The sequence below is a fragment of the Impatiens glandulifera genome, unplaced genomic scaffold, assembly GCF_907164915.1.
Source record: "Impatiens glandulifera unplaced genomic scaffold, dImpGla2.1, whole genome shotgun sequence".
Lineage (NCBI taxonomy): Eukaryota > Viridiplantae > Streptophyta > Magnoliopsida > Ericales > Balsaminaceae > Impatiens > Impatiens glandulifera.
In genome coordinates, this window is record NW_025919878.1 from 50,491 (window position 1) to 68,292 (window position 17,802).

A 17,802-nucleotide genomic window follows, 5' to 3' on the forward strand; every position below is an offset into this window, starting at 1 on the left:
ACACTCGTTAAAAAATATATTGTAAAAACAGACATAGTTATGCTTCTCATCCCTATGTAAATTTAGGATCAAATTTTGTCTTTAAATTATTTATCTTTGTTCTTAAGTCCGTTTAATTAGGAAGATTGATATTTACATACTAACCATTCCATAATTGTCAACCGACAACAGAATTCTAGACTGAAGCTAATATTCTCTCGAAGCTACAACACCCGAATATTGTGGCCTTTTATGGGATTTTTATATACCTATAGCATCATGAAACACATTAATATGGATATTATCCATGTTATTGTGCATCCTACACCGGAACAAATGACAAAGCAACAAACACAAAATTTTGCTGAAGTTGTTGAACATTATGCACAACAAGGACTAAGAACATTATGCCTGGCTTAGCGTGAACTAGAAGAAGATGAATACATCGAATGGTCTTTAGTTTTTAAAGAAGAAAATAGTTCATTGGTAGATAGAGAACTAAGTATACTCACTACAACTTTCATTTATTTTTCTTCCTTCTTCTATTTCATATTTTTTATCAAATATAAACATATATCTTCATATGTCTACATGAATTGTATGTTTCTTGCTGATAATTTATTTTGCTGCTTCGTGTAGTGGAAAGTGGCTGAAATATACCAAAGATTAGAGAAGAACTTTGAAATCCTTGGGGTTGTTGCAATAGAAGATGGTCTATGGGTATCTGAAATTGCATCATTTAACATCATTTATCTTAGCATCTATGTATTCCTTGTTTGTCTGATGTGATCTAGACATAACTAGATATATCTTAATTCATATTTATCTGCCTTTCCAGGATGGCGTACCAGAGACAATTGAGACACTCAGGAAAGTTGGGATAAATTTTTGGATGCTAACTGGAGATAAGCAGAATACTACTATACATATTGCTCTTTCATGAAATTTTGTTTCCCCAGGTTTGATGATTAAGTTAACTGGAGACACGAAAAATACTCCATATATAATGCCATATTCCAAGTTGAAGTTTATTTTTATTCAAAAAGATTCATCTGCATGAGAACTTAAGCCTTGACCCCGTGAGGTTTTTTATTGCCTGCTTACTTCTTTGTGCTACTAAGAGTCTTTATCTTTTTATATCAAATAGAAGAACAAAAGTAGTCCAAAATATAATAATATTGTGTATAGTCTGCAGGTATATTATCTTGATAGACAATGCTTGAGGAGTCGATGCAATATATAACTTGGACACAAGCTTTAAGGTTACTCAATTTTGAGCTGGAAAAAGGAGTATATGACATGCAATTTTATAATTATCTATTAAATAAGGTCCACTAAATATGAAAACTATTTCGTAAATATTTTTATTTCCCTCAACTCTCAAGATATGCTTAAGTCGTTATGCTTAAATGACCTCTTTGTCATTCTATGAATGGACTTTTCTCAAACAAACAAACAAAAACTAAATATGGGAAACCATGAAATATCAAGATATCAACACTTCAGATACTATGTTCTATTATTGATTAGGAAGGTATTCAAAATAAGTTAAGGAATATGTCGATGGATGACTTTGTTTCACGTAGTAATACCTTCATTACATCTAGATTCTTTTTTTTCATACGTTTCAGACCTTTTCTTTTAAATATTATAAAGAAAAACAGGTAAGAAATATGTGAAAAGAAAAATAATCTAGTTGTATTGAAAGTATAATTATTTGAATCCGTGACTACAACCACCTATAGTGACTTGTTTTTTCATGCTCAAAAGAAAAATAACAGCGTGAGATTGTCCTCAATATTTGTGGGGAATCAAAGAAAGCTAGTTTATCTTTGTTTTCATTTCTCCCTCTCTGTAGATCTAGTCATTTTAGTTTATTTTTAATCAACTACCAAAATAACCAGTGACATCTTTGATATTTCATTATGACGTCATTCCTCATTATATCGACTGATCAGAAACATGCGCAATTAATTTTCAAAATGAGGATCATGAGTTAGATAGAATATATCTACATTTCTATTTGTTTTGTTGTATGTTTGAATTCGGGAATTGCTCATGTCCTGTAATTAATATGTTGTATAAGCTGAATATTGCAAAAAAACATGTATATATAATTTTGTGGGAATATATGCAACTAAATTTCAGGGAACTCTTTGCGTTCTACATCTTGTTATCAGCTGTAATAATAGGACACTTCTTGTCTTCCTTTCTTGTTTGCAGAACCCAAAGGCCAGCTTCTTTTAATTAATGGCAAGACTGGAGATGAAGTTCGTAGAAGCTTAGAGAGAGTGTTGCTTACAATGAGAATAACAAATTCGGAACCTAGGGTATGGTCTTGACAACATATAATTGTTTTCCATGTCATTTTTGCAGTTAATCTCTGCTACGCTCTTACCATCTTCTTATCATTTATGCTTGGGGAAATTCTTATTTGGGACGTGAATTTATAATCCTTTTTTGTTAACTGAAAGGAAACTAATTAAGGATGAATTTGTTTCATCTTTGTGGAAGTAAATCTGATGCATCTGCACATATAATGCTTTCAGAATTGGGATACTTAACATTTTAGTGCAATTATTGTGGTGTGAGGCTATCAAGGTAGGCTCACATGTCAAGCATTGTTAGTAAGGAGTTGAAGGTGTTGTTTTGCATTGCATAGTAGTATTGCTGATGCAAGAAAGCATTCCTGGTATTTCTAAATGATGTAGGCAATTTGGGGGTGCAGTAAATCTATGTTATGTAGCTTAGTTACATAGTCCCCATCATATCATATCAATTAACCAGAGAGCTTCTATTGTTAAAGTCATTGATATATAGGTGTCCATTTTCTAGCTAAGATGGACTTAATACAATTTACTTATTCTATTTCTTTTGGGAGCTTTTAGATATATTTTGATGTATTAATATAGGAAGCCAGGAATCATTGCCCAATAAGAAATCCGAAACAAGTTATAGTGATAAGAGAGTATGTCCTTAACTAATTAGAAGAAGATCAACTTTGGTGCTAATAACTAATTTATGATCCATAATTGTAATAGGGATTACATCCTTAATTAATTTCTTTTTAGTTACTGTTTTGAAGATCTTTGTAATTTTTAATCAATTAGGGTCGTAGATTTTTGCCCATTTGGAAACACTTTTGCCTTTCTGGAGCTTGATCTAGAGTTGGTTGGGTATGAGGTTGGACGAAAAAGCATCGATAAATTTCCTTGGAAACATTGATTTTGTCAAGGTCTTGTCCGGATTTTGATTTAGATGAGTTAATGTTATGGAACATTACTTAATTAGACATATATTCACAAATTTGTTAATGTTTTCCATCCAAGTCCAAACTAAGACACAGTTCCAGCTCCACGAAGTGTTTCTAAATGGTCTAAACTCATTCACTGTAAGATATGATCAGTTTGTATGATGTATTGTTGTATTTTGTGGATAAATATAATTTGTACACACCAAGACTAAAAGTTCATTTGGTTAACATCTACTGCTCCTCAGGTTTCTTAAACAAAGCAAAACATTATGGATAGTGTCATAAATGCCATTTTTGAAGTAGAACATTCTGTCTATCCGTTCCTTTTTTATACTTTTATGACAATTTTTTACCAGCCTTATTAAACAAGCTCTTGTTTTTCTAAACAGTATGTGGGTTTTGTGATTATGTTGCATGCGTATGCTTCTGAAAAAAGCAAAATGGAGGAAGTGTCAATGGTGGCACTATCTGGGTGTATTTGGCTACAAGCTTTTGTAGTTGCAATCGAGACCAAGTAAGTTATTATAGGGACCTGGGTTACTTTTTTATTTCATTTTGAACAGAAGATAATTAGTTATTTAATCTTGTAATGATGATTGAATAATTTTTCTTTGGTAGCTCCTTCACAACATTGCAACATTTGGCGGTATGAGGAAATCTTGTTAGGTTCTATGTGATAAACTGGATTGTTAGTGTTATTCCTTCGTCGGGGATGTATACCATAATGTTCCGCCTCTGTAGACAGCCATCTTATTGGATAAGCATTGGGGTAAGTCTTGGAAATGATTAAAGGGTCATTTTGTTAAAATATATAATATTATTATTATTGAAGTTATAAGATGATTGGGGGCGTATTTCAGTTGATAGTTGGAGTAGTAATGGGTCCAGTGCTTGCGTTGAAGTATTTAAGATACACATACAGACCGAGTAAGATTAATGTTCTTCAGTAGGCAGAGAGGTTAGGAGGGCCGATATTGTCCCTTGGAAGTATAATAGAGGCTCCTCAGGGAAGAGCAACAAATGAGAAAGATATGACACCTTTGAGTATAATAACGTCACAGGCGAAGAACAACAAAAACCCAGTTTACGAACCGCTGCTGTCAGATTCCCCAAATGCCACAAGAAGATCTCTAGGGTCGGGGACACCCTTTGAGTTCTTTCAGACGTCACAATCTCAATTGTCCTCTAGCTACTCTATAAACTGCAAAGACAACTAAGTATCTAGAAATGAAGAAAAATACTCTCCCCTACAGTTTAGCAACTTCTTGCTGTTGTTGAGGAGGATGAGAAGTCCAAAATTTGTGTTGTTTTGGGGGTAAAATATTTATATTGCATCCATAAGTCTGTAAGAAATATGACTTGTTATTGGGTCGATAGGAGCCTCCATGTCTATTAGTTAATAATAGAAAAATTGAAAAATGCTATAGCTAATTTTGTATGGATGTACGAGTAAAACCATTGATTATTATTAATATAAGATTGATTGATGACTGGTTGGTTATTATTATTATGGATACATTTATTTTTGGGGGTGAGAAAAGTACCCAAGTATGAGACTAAATTTCTATCAAGGCATTTATTATTTATTATTCACATGCCATTTTACTCCTCGTACAAACCTTTCATCCAAGGATCACACTACATTATCATTTGCTAACAATAAAGGCAAAATCCTTCTCTTCAAGACAATCTCACAGAAGCATATGCAATCAAACTGTGCATGAAATGCTTGTTCATCTAATCTTGCATCTTGTGTAATAAAATTTGTGAGATTTCTACCCTAAAAAAAACAATAGAGAATTTTGTGGGCTTATGAGCATCTATCCAAACAGAGAGCCTAAAATGGTCCTTATACTACTACAAGTAAAGCCCTATTATTGGATCAAGAAGAAGTCTGAGCTGATCTCAATCTGTATGTATGGGTGAAAAATGGTCATTATTATTATCATGACAATAAAATACAATTCAATGGGCTATGATACAGTTTATCTAAACCCTCCAATGATACAACAAATCCCCCCAACCAAACCAAACCAAAGAATTTGAGATCAAATTGTTTCTGCATGCTACTACTTCTTAATTGGTCTCATATAAATTAAACTGTAAGTTTTTTTCTTTCTTGTTTAACATATCATCATCACTTGTATTCTTGAAAATTCGCATGTCCTGTTGCATGTGCATGGTCCACAGCCTCCTGCATTTTAATTTATTTCCACATCCACCACCACAAGAGAATCCACATTATGACTTTTTTTATTATGGAGATTACCTTTCAAAATAATAGTGTAAGAAATTTTTGGCATACAAGGGGAAGGGGGAGGAGGAGAATTACCTTGTGGCAAATGACTCCAATCTGGCAAACCCCGCATCGCAAAGTGAAGTTGGCTGTGTTGGTGAAACTTCTTTTCCTACATAAGTAACTCATCGAGTGAATTACTTACCATGCATGCTAGTTAACACCAAATATTGAACCAGACCAGACCAAACCAAACCTAGTTATAATTTTATCATTCCAATCATTAACCAAGCTCGATAGATCAATCAAATAAATTAGATCAAGTAGGTCAAAAAATACCACACCAACTAGGCCTCCCTAGAGGATAAGCATTTGAAACGTTAAGTTCTTACCAGCTCGAGGTCAGCAAATATATATTGCACTTTTATAGGAACAACATTCAATAATGATCAATAACACAATGCTTCTTTCTGTCAAACCTAATCCATTACCTTTGTTGTTCTTTGACAAAATTCAGAGCCAGCTTTTCAACTGCTCCAATTGTTCTATCCTTATAAACTAGAAATATTGTCTGATCAAACTCCTCTAGTGCTCCTTCAGCGGGTGACATCTGTTGATCCAGTCCAATAATTACAAGCGCGCACATATTTGCCCATTGTGGGAGGGGAAGAGAGTACTAGTCATATAAATATATACATATAGAGAGAGAGCGCATACAGCCAAAGCATCATAGTGCAGTCCATCATAAATCAACATCACTCTCTGTCGATTGTTCTTTTCCTGCCAAAAAAAAACCATGAAGATGATATCAATAATACACCCCCTAAGCCTTCCTGCATGTCAAATACATAACCAAACATTCACCTGTCCATACAAATCACATCTTGTGATTTGGATGTCGTATACTTTATCTTCAATAGATATTTAACTGAGGCAAAAAATTCATTCTTTGCCTATAGTGTTTGGGACGATTTTGTTGTTTGTTGCCTACACATTCAAAAAATATGTTTCGTTAATAACAAAAATAAGTTTTTCCTACATCAGTAACTAGGGTTTCATGGAAATAATATACAAAACCGTAATTAAACCTAACCCTAAGTAGGTTTTCCTAAATACGAAGGATTTTCATTTAACGTGACATTTTCGGAGTAGGGTTTCCTAAATATGAAGGAAATAACGACCTCATTGTGCGTACGTAATCCTAAGGTTTCATAAATACAAAGAAAACTTAACGATTTTGGTGTACGTACCATTTTTTAGACTGATTTTCGATCTTCTTGATAAAAAAAATTCTGGTAGACGGTGAGCCAGATTCGAATTGCCATGAAAGGAGGCAGAAGCTTGAAGAAAGAGAGATGAATGGGAAGGCAGTTTTTATAATATAAAATGATATTAGGGTTTATATATATATATATTATTATAAAAGAATTTGCAGCGGGAAAATTTGTTTTATACCTTAATATGTGCGCTTGAAGTGAAGTATGCTTCACTTCCATTTTACATGGCGCTTGGAGCGAAGTATGCTTCACTTCTGTTTTATATGTCGCTTAAAGTGAAGTATGATTCACTTCCGTTTTACATGGAGCTTGGAGTGAAGTATGCTTCACTGAAAACAGTTTCTCCACATTCTCAATTGGGTTTACATACATGAATGAATAAATGTTTTTACATGAATGCTAAAATTTCTTTACACTGATGTGTTGGAGGTTTTACATTAACCTCTAGGCATATAAACTAATTGAAGTGAAGTATGTTTCACTTCTGTTTTACATGGCGCTTGAAGTGAAGTATGTTTCACTTCTGTTTTACATGGCGCTTGAAGTGAAGTATGCTTCACTTCCGTTTTACATGGCGCTTGGAGCGAAGTATGCTTAACTTCTGTTTTATATGTCGCTTAAAGTGAAGTATGCTTCACTTCCGTTTTACATGGCGCTTAAAGTGAAGTATGCTTCACTTCCGTTTTACATGGCGCTTGGAGTGAAGTATGCTTCACTAAAAACAGTCTATCCACATTCTCCAATGAGTTTACATACATGAATGAATAACTATTTTTACATTAACACTAAAATGTCTTTACATTGATATTTTGGAGGTTTTACATGAACCTCTAGGAATATAAACTAATTGAAGTTAAGTGTGCTTCACTTTTTACATGGCGCTTGAAGAGAAGTATGCTTCACTCAATATTGTATCTCTACATTCTGTTTTACATGGCACCTGGAGAGAAGTATGCTTCACTTCTGTTTTACATGGCGCTTGAAGTGAAGTATTCTTCACTTCCGTTTTACATGGCGCTTGGAGCGAAGTATGCTTCACTTCTGTTTTATATGTCGCTTAAAGTGAAGTATGCTTCACTTCCGTTTTACATGACGCTTAAAGTGAAGTATGCTTCACTTCCGTTTTACATGGCGCTTGGAGTGAAGTATGCTTCACTGAAATCAGTCTCTCCACATTCTCCAATGGGTTTACATACATGAATGAATAAATATTTTTACATGAACGCTAAAATGTCTTTACATTGATGTGTTGAAGGTTTTACATGAACCTCTAGACATATAAACGATTTGAAGTGAAGTATGCTTCACTTTTTACATGGCGCCTGGAGAGAAGTATGCTTCACTCAATATTGTATCTCTACATTCTATTTTATATGGCACCTAGAGAAGTATGTTTCACTCCTGTTTTGGGCGTTTGAAGTGAAGTATGCTTCACTTCCGTTTTACATGGCGCTTGGAGCGAATTATGCTTCACTTCTGTTTTATATGTCGCTTTAAGTGAAGTATGCTTCATTTCCATTTTACATGGCGCTTAAAGCGAAGTATGTTTCACTTTCGTTTTACATGGCGCTTGGAGTGAAGTATGTTTCACTGTAAACAGTCTCTCCACATTCTCCAATGGGTTTATATACATGAATGAATAAAGGGTTTTACTTGAACGCTAAAATGTCTTTACATTGATGTGTTGGAGGTTTTACATGAACCTCTATGCATATAAACTAATTGAAGTGAAGTATGCTTCACGTTTTACATGGCGCCTGGAGAGAAGTATGTTTCACTCAATACTGTATCTCTACATTCTGTTTTACATGGCACCTAGAGAGAAGTATATTTCACTCAATACTGTATCTCTACATTCCGTTTAACGGCGTTTGCACTGAACCCAGAATTGAATTCGGGTTTCGGGTTCTCTCTTGTTGGCTTTGACTATTGGATCTTTCTAAGAACAGCTTTGAAGATATGAAACTCTAGAAAATAGATATTTGATAAAGAGGAAAAAGTCTTAAGAATCTTAAGTGTTGTATATTCAACCTTTACAAACAATCCTTATATAGGAGTAATTAGACTAGAACCCTAAATTGCTTATACATACAGGCCCAAGCCCATTAATAATTAATTATACCCTAATGGTATAAAAAACAATATAATAATATTATATATTATATTGTATAATATAATAATATATCAATATAATATATTATTATATTATATACACTAACAACAATAAAGGCCTACAACTTTAAATTTTCTGACAATCAATGCTTAAACTCACAATCTCCCCCATAATCTTGATTTGTTTCGAGATTCTTCGAGTTGAGCAGCTCTCGCATCTCTGCAAATTTGACTCTTGCTAGTGCCTTAGTGAGAATGTTTGCACGTTGTTCTCTAGTGCTTACGAACTCTACATTGTTCTGTCGATTCTCGACGTATTCATGGATAAAATGGAACAGAGTGTCGATGTATTTGCTACGTCCATGAAACACTGGGTTCTTCATTAATGTTATTGCGGACTTGTTTTCAACATAGAGGGTTACCGGCCTCGGCTCGCATCCATAGGCCTTGGCACGACGCTACAGTAGTTGTCATAAACTCCGCCTCACATGAAGACAAAGCAACAGTTCGTTGCTTCTGAGATTGCCACGTGATCAGATTCCTGTTAAGATAAAACACCATCCCTCTAGTACTTTTTCTGTCGTCTGTGTCACCGGCTAGGTCGCTGTAAGTAAAACCAACGAGTTCTTCAACTTCTCGTCCTCTTCTTAACTGAATCTCATAATTCGTCGTTCCTTTCACGTAACGAAGAATACGTTTTACTGCCTGTTGGTTAGAGTGGTAGGCTTCTCTATGTATCGACTCGCTATATCAACTACATAAGAGATATTGGGTCGAGTGTGCGTCAAGTACCTGAGACACCCGATAATACGCCTATACTCCTTCGGATCCACTAAACTTCCTTCCACATCATTTCTGAGCTGCAACTTTGCTTCCATAGGATACTTGCTCGAGTTACAATTCTCCATTACAAATTATTTCAACACCTTCTTCGCATAAGCTTCCTGCTTTACCTTAATGCTATCTTTCTTCTGGTCCACCTCGATACCAAGAATTAACATGACTGTGTAATGTTTCTCCACTGGTGCAAAGTTCTCCTCAAAATCATTGCATTATTTCTGCACATAGCCTTTTGCTACCAATCTCGCTTTGTGCTTGAAGATGTTGTCTTCGCTGTCTCTTTTTCAACTTGAAAAGCCACTTTAACTCGATGGTCTTATGACCAGGTGATAAGTCGGTGAGCTCCCATGTCTTATTCTTCCTGATAGACTCGAGCTCTTTGTTCATAGCTTCATTCCACGACTCTTCGAATACCGCCTCGTGATATGTTGTTAGCTCATCGGTGGTGAGCAACAATAATTCATCAAGATCTATCTCTACTAGTTGTGCCTCCACATAGACATCTCGTAGGATTCCGAACTCCACGGGATTTTGTACGAGCTTGTTGTTGTTGTTGCACCACTCCCACTTCTTCTCCTCCTCGAATATAGCGTCTCTACTCACATAGATTTCCCCGTAAGATGAATTAGAAAATTTGTGCGCCTTGCTTCCGTCTTCTAACTTCACATTTCCGGTAATTTTCTCGTCGAGCTCATTGAGCTTCTCTCGATGGCCCTTCATATGGTTGCTTGCTCCATTGTCAAGGTACCACACATCGGTGTGATTATACTCATCACCACTTGCGAGGAGTTTCTCCATGATTTTCTCTTTACTGAACAACACCACATCTGGTTCCTCCTTGGACGGTTCTTGCATGAACTCTTCAAGATTTGTCTTCTCGTCTCTCTCAGCAAACATTAATACTGGCTCCTCGTCATAGAAGTTAACGTGGTTTGCATCATCTTCTTCGGGCAAAGCTTTCGTCACTACCTCAGCAAACATTAATGTTGGCTCCTCATCATAGAAGCTAGTGAGGTTTGCCTCACCGTCAGACCTATTGTTAGGGCACTTAGACGCGTAGTGCCCATACTTTTGACAAGCGTAACACTTCACTATGCTCTTGTCTTTGCGGGACTTGGTATCTTCTTGTCGTGGTGAGCTTTCTGCACAACCTCTCCCTTGACCTTGCCCTTGCCCTTTTCCATGACCTCGGTTATCTCCACCGTTGCCGCTACGACTCGATAATCCAGAAGAAAAATCGGCTTCTCCATTTTTCTTCATTCGTGACATCCATTCATCATGCGTGAGCAATAGATGCTCCTCCTCTTGGTCTCCATATCCGCGAAGTCTCTCCTCGTGGACTTTGAGACGACCGACGATCTCTTCGACGGTCATATTCTTGAGGTCACCAAATTGCTTGATCGCTGTAACGATCTGCATGTATGTTTGTGGTAAGGCTCTAAGGAACTTCTTGACGACGGAGATCTCCTCCACCTTCTCTCCTAACGAGCGGATACCACTCACAATGGATGTCAATTTCATGGAGAAATCATCCACCGATTCCCCATTCTTCATACGAATTGCCTCAAATTGTGTCTTCAATGTTTGCAATTTTGCCTCCTTAACTCTCTCCACTCCAACATGTATTGTCTTTAGCGTATCCCACGCTAGCTTGGAGGAATCCTTCTCAGCCACCATTAGAAGGACGTCCTCAGGGATTGCTTGATAGATGGCGGCGAGAGCCATTCTATCCATCCGTTCGTCGACATCTTCGAGCATCACGGCTTCCCACACTCCTTGTGCTTGTAAGTTTGCCTGCATCTTCAATGCCCACACCGAGTAGTTACTCTTCGTGAGTAACGGATAGTAGAGCGTCACATTCCCTTCTCTTCCAATCTTCATTGTCGTCGCATCTCTAATTGATCTTGTCGACAACATGTTCTTAAATCTAACTCTGATACCAAATGTTGGTTTTGGCTATTGGATCTTTCTAAGAACAGCTATTAAGATATGAAACTATGGAAATTAGATATTTGCTAAAAAGGAAAAAGTCTTAAGAATATTAAGTATTGTATATTCAACCTTTACAAACAATCCTTATATAAAAGTAATTAGACTAGAACCCTAAATTGTTTATACATTCAGCTCAAGCCCATTAATAATTAATTATACCCTATATAAAAGACAATATAATAATATAAAATATTATATTGTATAATATAATAATATATCAATATAATATATTATTATATTATATACACTAACAACAATAAAGATATATAATTTTAAATTTTCTGACATCAATACTTAAACTCACAACTCTCTTCCTTTCAACATAATTTTCACAACCCTCTTCCTTTCAACATAATTTTGATTTATTAATATAATAATAATTCTGTATTTTCATTGGTCCGCAAAAGGGAAAATGAAAATCGGCAGTAAGAAGATCTAGATTGTATTAAGTTACTTTAATTAAATTGTTCATTATTAATTATTAGATGTCAAACTCTTTTGGTTGTGTCGGGGTTGCGCCTTGGAAAAGATCTTAGCTGGGTATTTACCCAATGCTGCAAAATGCCTCACACAGAGGCGAATAGACAAAGGGAGGGTGGAAATGGCCCTTTTCCTTTTTTGGTTGGGGGAGGGAGGGCCGGGGACGAAGAAGATTGACGGAGGACCCATAAATTCCTTTCAATAAATCGTGTCTCCTTCACACCACGGAACCAACCTCTCACCCCATAATTACAACGATCTCCACTCAAAGGAAAAAAACCCTCCTCCCATCCTTCTCCATCTCTCATGGTCTGCTTTCCAATTTTTTTCCTTCTTTCTGTCACTAACCCACTTTTTCTCTCTAACTGTACTTCTCTTTTCCGCAGTTGCTTCCTCACTTTCAACCATCTGGCCACACAATTTAGCTTTTATGCCTTTACCTTTTCTACTTTCTTGTCAGCTCACTGTGGTCCGTGGATGAAGCTTTATGCAGCAGATGGATTAATCATTTAATTGTATGATGGGTTCTGTTGATGACTTTTAATTCTGCAGTTGTTGGCTTGAGTTAAGGTATTTGTCATTGGTTCATCTAATTTCAAAATCTGGTAAGTTCATGGAGTCTTGGAACTATATCTTCGGAGGGAAGGGTTTTGTGTATGATGAATCTATATCTGATAAAAATGGTTTTATGGGATGGGAACTGAATATTGGGAACCAGTGTTTAATGGAACTGGGTTTTTCTGAAGTGGAGAAAAAACCTTGGGTTGATTCTAGTGAAGAGAATGAGTCTAACTCCAAATTCTCTAGCTCTATATCTGTGGTTGAATCTAGTAGCTTAGACTCGTCGGTCATTGATCTGAAGCTTTGTGAGTTTCCTACAAAGAAATCTAAGGCGGGTTTGAGTTCTCTTACTCAGTATTGCCAAGTTCATGGTTGCAAAAAGGATCTAACCTCATCTAAAGACTATTACAGACGACACAAGGTTTGTGAGGTTCATTCAAAGACTGCAAAAGTTATTGTTAATGGCATTGAACAGAGGTTTTGCCAGCAATGCAGCAGGTTCGTTTCTTATCTCCTCTTTAAACTCTGTTTTGAGTTGTTTCTTTATTACATTACATGTTTATAGGTTTCATTTGTTGGGTGAATTTGACGATGGCAAGAGAAGCTGCCGCAAACGCCTTGCCGGACACAATGAACGTAGAAGGAAACCTCATATGGGAATCCATCCGGGTAGAAATGGAAGACTATTGCACTCATATATAGGTACTAGTTTGTAATAAGTATATACATTTTTTTGTGTGAATTATAGTGCTTATTTAAATTCCTAAACTTTACAAGAAAAACCAATATCTCTTTGTTGCTTTGATGATGTTATTCAGACTATTTCAAACTTATAATAACTGTCACAATCATCATGATTTCATTATCCATCTTGATTATTTTTAACATGATTTTGATGTTTGAAACACCTTATAATAAATGTAGATTTTTATATATCATGATTAATATGAAAAATCATGATATCAAAAAGAATCATATCACATCTGTTGTATATATTGGGTTCATTTACTTTATCTAAAAGAATCATGATTATGTTTTTAAAAATCCAATATGATATAGTAAATAATATGGATTATGATTCAGAAAAAAAAACACTATAGTTTTATACAAAAAAAATATCTTTTTATCAAATTAGTGTAAAAATTATGTTATAATCTAGATCATAATCTAAGAAAACAACTCTAGTACTAAATTAAAAGTCAAATTGTGATCAAATATTGTTTTAAAATAAGGTTATTGCAACTCTTCATGCTTAAGTTTCTTGAGGATTTACTGTACCAACTATTGCTTTGCATTTGTATTATTTTCTTTTATTTTTCAGTTCTGATATGATTATGCTAGTTGTGTAGGTAACAGGATTCAATGGAATTCACCATCTTTTATATGTCAAGATTTATCCCCAAGTTGCATCATTACTCATGATCACAAGTACAATCCAAGCAACTGGATCAAACATATAAAAACCGAAGATGAATGTGGCCCGCAGCCTGAAATTTTCCCCACAATTGGAAAGCCCGATGTGGAATTAACCTTCTCGCATTTGTTTGATAAAGATTGCCATGCATATCCGATGACTGCAAAATACTTATATGGGCATGATCATGGGGCCTTAAATTCTATCTCCGGTATCTCATTCCAGAATATTTCATCAGGAAACAAAGACTTTTCTCATGGTTATTCAGCACCGATTGTTCGAGGGCTTTCAACAACCTCCGGTCATGCTCCCTCTCTTCTGTCATCTCATTCTCATATTTGTTCTAGCCATTCACCAAGAATTCCATTTTCTCAACCAACCAACGACGTTTCTTCTGAAAATATATGTTCTGCTGGCACTAATTCAATTGAGGGAAATCACCAGGGTCATATGCTTGTCATTAACAGTACTGATAATGTGGGCTTTAAGGAAGGGATTTCTCAAGGGTCGGAAATGATGAATGCCAAAGATTACATTCCCTGTGGTGATGATGGACGGTTCACCATGGATTTGCTTCAATTGTCCACGCATGTGAAGCAGAAAATGGACTCATTTTATGGCCTTAGGTGTTAGGATGACATAGCAATTGAAATAAACTTTGATAGTCTCATTTCCCATTTTTAGGTGTTAAATTTCTGATTTTTTTTTTGTTTGGAATTAAAAATGGAATTGTGGGTTCAATTCTAAAATTTGACCTGTTTGATTATTTAAATAATATTGAAATTAAAACAAGGAAAAAATAGCAACAAAAATGGAATAGTAATTATTCAAGACAAGAAGAATTCCATGAAAAGAAAGAAAAAACAACAAAACCATGTTAGAGATCAGAGTTGAGCAACTAAGTAAAACATTGCTTCCCACAAGTATAATATTTATTCAATCTTGTCTTATATTTTATTTAAAGTTGTGGTGTTTCATTGGGTAGACAAAATTAAAATAACATTTTTATTAAGTGAATGTAATTTTGAATATTCACATGTTCTTATTTAATAGTTATCCATGATGGGTGGTAATAAGGAGATCCAATGCAAATAAGCATTTTATCCACAATAAAATTAAAATAATTATACAAATCATAAACTTAAACTTAAATATATAATTATAATTATAGAGAGGTTGAGGAATAAAAATATTATTCTTATCAATATACATGGTGATAAGAAATAAAAAAAATATATTAACTGATTCATAATATATATATTTATTAAATAATTAATAATATTATGAATGAAAAAATTGGAAATGGAAACGGTTATATATATAAATTAGCTACAGCTCTCAACCCGACAATCCAAACACTTTTAAAATTAAGCTTTATTATATATATATATATATATATATATATATATATATATATATATATATATATATATTAGTTAGTTAAAAAAGTTGAATTTATAATGTTAAAATATTCCGCGTTCATTAAATTTGACGTTGAATTTAAAATATAAAATTTTATTAGCCTAGTTGGTTAAAGGGTTGTACTTGTTTTGTTAGGTTGAATATATATATAATTTTATTTTATTTTTTATCGTTTTAAATTTATGGGCAGGTTAACCCACAAATCGACACAAGTATTCATTTACTCTCACATATATTTGATGTCATTAATAGTGTCAGAATTATGTGACAACATTTTGATAAGATTTAAAATTTAATATAAGAGAAAATTCCTTTTTTAAATTTACTCAAAATGTTGTCCCATCATTTCTAACAAAATGACACCAAATTTTATTGTCTATCATTACTCATGTGATAATATAATATCGATAGGGAGCAGAAATTTTCATAATTTAATAAAATTTTAAGAATTTGAGATAGAAATGTAAAAGGTATATTTATGTAAGGTTGATTTTAAATTCAAAATAATCTTCTTTATCTATAGCAGTCCTTTAGCTTTGTAGTTTATCTGAGATAAAAAGAGGTTCTAACCTGTCTTATTTAATGATATTAAACTTTATCACATCATGTATTTAAAATTAATTCAAATAAATATATAAATAAAATTATTCAAACGTCCTCAAACATAAATATATTTGAGTATGATAATTAAACAAAATAACATACCAATCAAATATTAATTGTTCTTAACAAATTAGATGAGAAGAACATGATACCTTGTTAACAAGAAATTGAGCTGAATTTGATTTTATATTTTAGTTTTATTTTGAAAATGTATTAGTTTCAAAAAGAATAAAAATATTAAATTAATATACATATATTTGGGCTTCAATCTAAGAGAATGACTGAACTGAATGAGTGGGTTCAAATTTACTTTTTAAACAAATATTAAATGGAAATGCATTTGGACTTCGGCTTGATTTGAAATATTTACACCGGTTCAAGGAAAGTTTTTTTTTTTTCCTTTTCTCTTGATTCTCAAACTTTTTCAAAACGAAACCACTAAGACCGTTTGATTCCAATTTATTTTTCTTTTTAAATTTGTCGTTGAACCAATTTAAAAGAAAGAATTAAAATAATAATAATATATAAACTTTGTAGCATTTATTTATATATTATTATTTTATTTATTTATAAAAACACAAACTAAGCAATATTTTTAATTATTAAATATTAATCAATGTAATGAGATTATATATATTTAGAATAATTTGTTCAATAAACATTTTAAGATATTATAAATTTAGAGGTTAAAAAAGTGTGTATAACAAGAATTATTGTAAACACAAACTTATTACATCAATTACACTTGCAAGTTAATTCCCATATATATTTATATGTAGAACAAACATGCATAAACAACCACATAAACACAATCTTATTAAACACATTTTCAGTTAAACACAATTGAATCCAGTCAGTGTTTTTTTCCCGCAAGCATAAAGAAGCAACTTGAGAGAGGCGGGTGTTGGGTTTTGCAACAGCAAAACTATGGATCTTCTTCGAAATCAAACCTGTAACAAATCAGTTTCAAATCGTCTATGACGATAAACAGATTACGAAGACTGAAATAGCACAAAGCAATAAACGACAACACAATATACGTTGTTCGGTCAAAATCGACCTACGTCCACGGGAGGGATAAGTTTCACTAAATCAAAGAAATGTCAATAGTAGAAACTTACATGCACTACTCTCACATGAAAGAAGTGATTACACTAGGAATGATTGGACTACTCCACAATCAAAGGCTCCCCCAATCTTTCTCTCTAAATCAGCCAAAGAACAAGAAGAAGAAGGAAACCAGAAAACTCTAGATCCATAATTCACTCTCTCTCAACTTACTGTATATTATGAGAAAAATACCCAAAAAAAAGTATTTATACTCTAACCCGTTTTCATAAAAGAAAACTCTGACCCGTTTAGCCGGAATTTAAAACCCGTCCACAATGGCAATGAACACATTAACAATTCTCCCCCTTCCGAGCCATGGGAGAATGTTGCTATAAACATTCATCATCGTGACGCTTCTTCCATAACCATTCCGGCTTTGGCACAACATATATCATGCTTGCCTCTTGGCAAGCCCTTTGTCATCATATCTGACCCGTTCTCATCTGTATGCACTTTCTCCAAGTATAACTCCTTCTTCTCGAGTACTTCATGGATCCAATGGTACCTTCCTTGGATGTGTTTT

General features: G+C 34.1%; 3 protein-coding genes and 1 pseudogene across 3 annotated transcripts; 2 read left to right on the plus strand and 2 right to left on the minus strand.

Annotated features, from left to right (window-relative positions):
• Nucleotides 1-273: 273 nt before the first annotated feature.
• LOC124918584 lies at nucleotides 274-4,449 on the plus strand (annotated as a pseudogene).
• An 857-nt stretch (nucleotides 4,450-5,306) lies between these two features.
• On the minus strand, nucleotides 5,307-9,240 carry LOC124918585 (OVARIAN TUMOR DOMAIN-containing deubiquitinating enzyme 2-like). Its single transcript, XM_047458660.1, has 6 exons — nucleotides 9,018-9,240; nucleotides 6,333-6,379; nucleotides 6,186-6,248; nucleotides 5,960-6,078; nucleotides 5,565-5,640; nucleotides 5,307-5,426 (listed from the first exon to the last, which is right to left on the minus strand). The coding sequence occupies exons 1-6, from the start codon at nucleotides 9,238-9,240 to the stop codon at nucleotides 5,370-5,372; spliced, it is 585 nt and encodes a 194-aa protein (XP_047314616.1). The 3' UTR covers nucleotides 5,307-5,369.
• A 22-nt stretch (nucleotides 9,241-9,262) lies between these two features.
• LOC124918586 (secreted RxLR effector protein 161-like) lies at nucleotides 9,263-9,765 on the minus strand. Its single transcript, XM_047458662.1, has 2 exons — nucleotides 9,650-9,765; nucleotides 9,263-9,587 (listed from the first exon to the last, which is right to left on the minus strand). Exons 1-2 carry the CDS (start codon nucleotides 9,763-9,765, stop codon nucleotides 9,263-9,265), a joined length of 441 nt encoding a protein of 146 aa, XP_047314618.1.
• A 2,545-nt stretch (nucleotides 9,766-12,310) lies between these two features.
• On the plus strand, nucleotides 12,311-14,814 carry LOC124918588 (squamosa promoter-binding-like protein 6). Its single transcript, XM_047458664.1, has 4 exons — nucleotides 12,311-12,478; nucleotides 12,556-13,228; nucleotides 13,296-13,432; nucleotides 14,080-14,814. Exons 2-4 carry the CDS (start codon nucleotides 12,783-12,785, stop codon nucleotides 14,775-14,777), a joined length of 1,281 nt encoding a protein of 426 aa, XP_047314620.1. The 5' UTR covers nucleotides 12,311-12,478; nucleotides 12,556-12,782; the 3' UTR covers nucleotides 14,778-14,814.
• Nucleotides 14,815-17,802: the final 2,988 nt, after the last annotated feature.

Coding starts and splice junctions, on each gene's coding strand:
- LOC124918585 (XM_047458660.1), bottom strand. CDS start 9,240: ATGAAGAACCCAGTGTTTCATGGACGTAGCAAATACATCGACACTCTG. Junction 6,079..6,185: donor TGCACTATGATGCTTTGGCT/GTATGCGCTCTC, acceptor CTGGATCAACAG/ATGTCACCCGCTGAAGGAGC. Junction 5,427..5,564: donor TTGGAGTCATTTGCCACAAG/GTAATTCTCCTC, acceptor ATTAAAATGCAG/GAGGCTGTGGACCATGCACA.
- LOC124918586 (XM_047458662.1), bottom strand. CDS start 9,765: ATGGAGAATTGTAACTCGAGCAAGTATCCTATGGAAGCAAAGTTGCAG. Junction 9,588..9,649: donor CGTATTATCGGGTGTCTCAG/GTACTTGACGCA, acceptor GTCGATACATAG/AGAAGCCTACCACTCTAACC.
- LOC124918588 (XM_047458664.1), top strand. CDS start 12,783: ATGGAGTCTTGGAACTATATCTTCGGAGGGAAGGGTTTTGTGTATGAT. Junction 13,229..13,295: donor TTTTGCCAGCAATGCAGCAG/GTTCGTTTCTTA, acceptor ACATGTTTATAG/GTTTCATTTGTTGGGTGAAT. Junction 13,433..14,079: donor ACTATTGCACTCATATATAG/GTACTAGTTTGT, acceptor CTAGTTGTGTAG/GTAACAGGATTCAATGGAAT.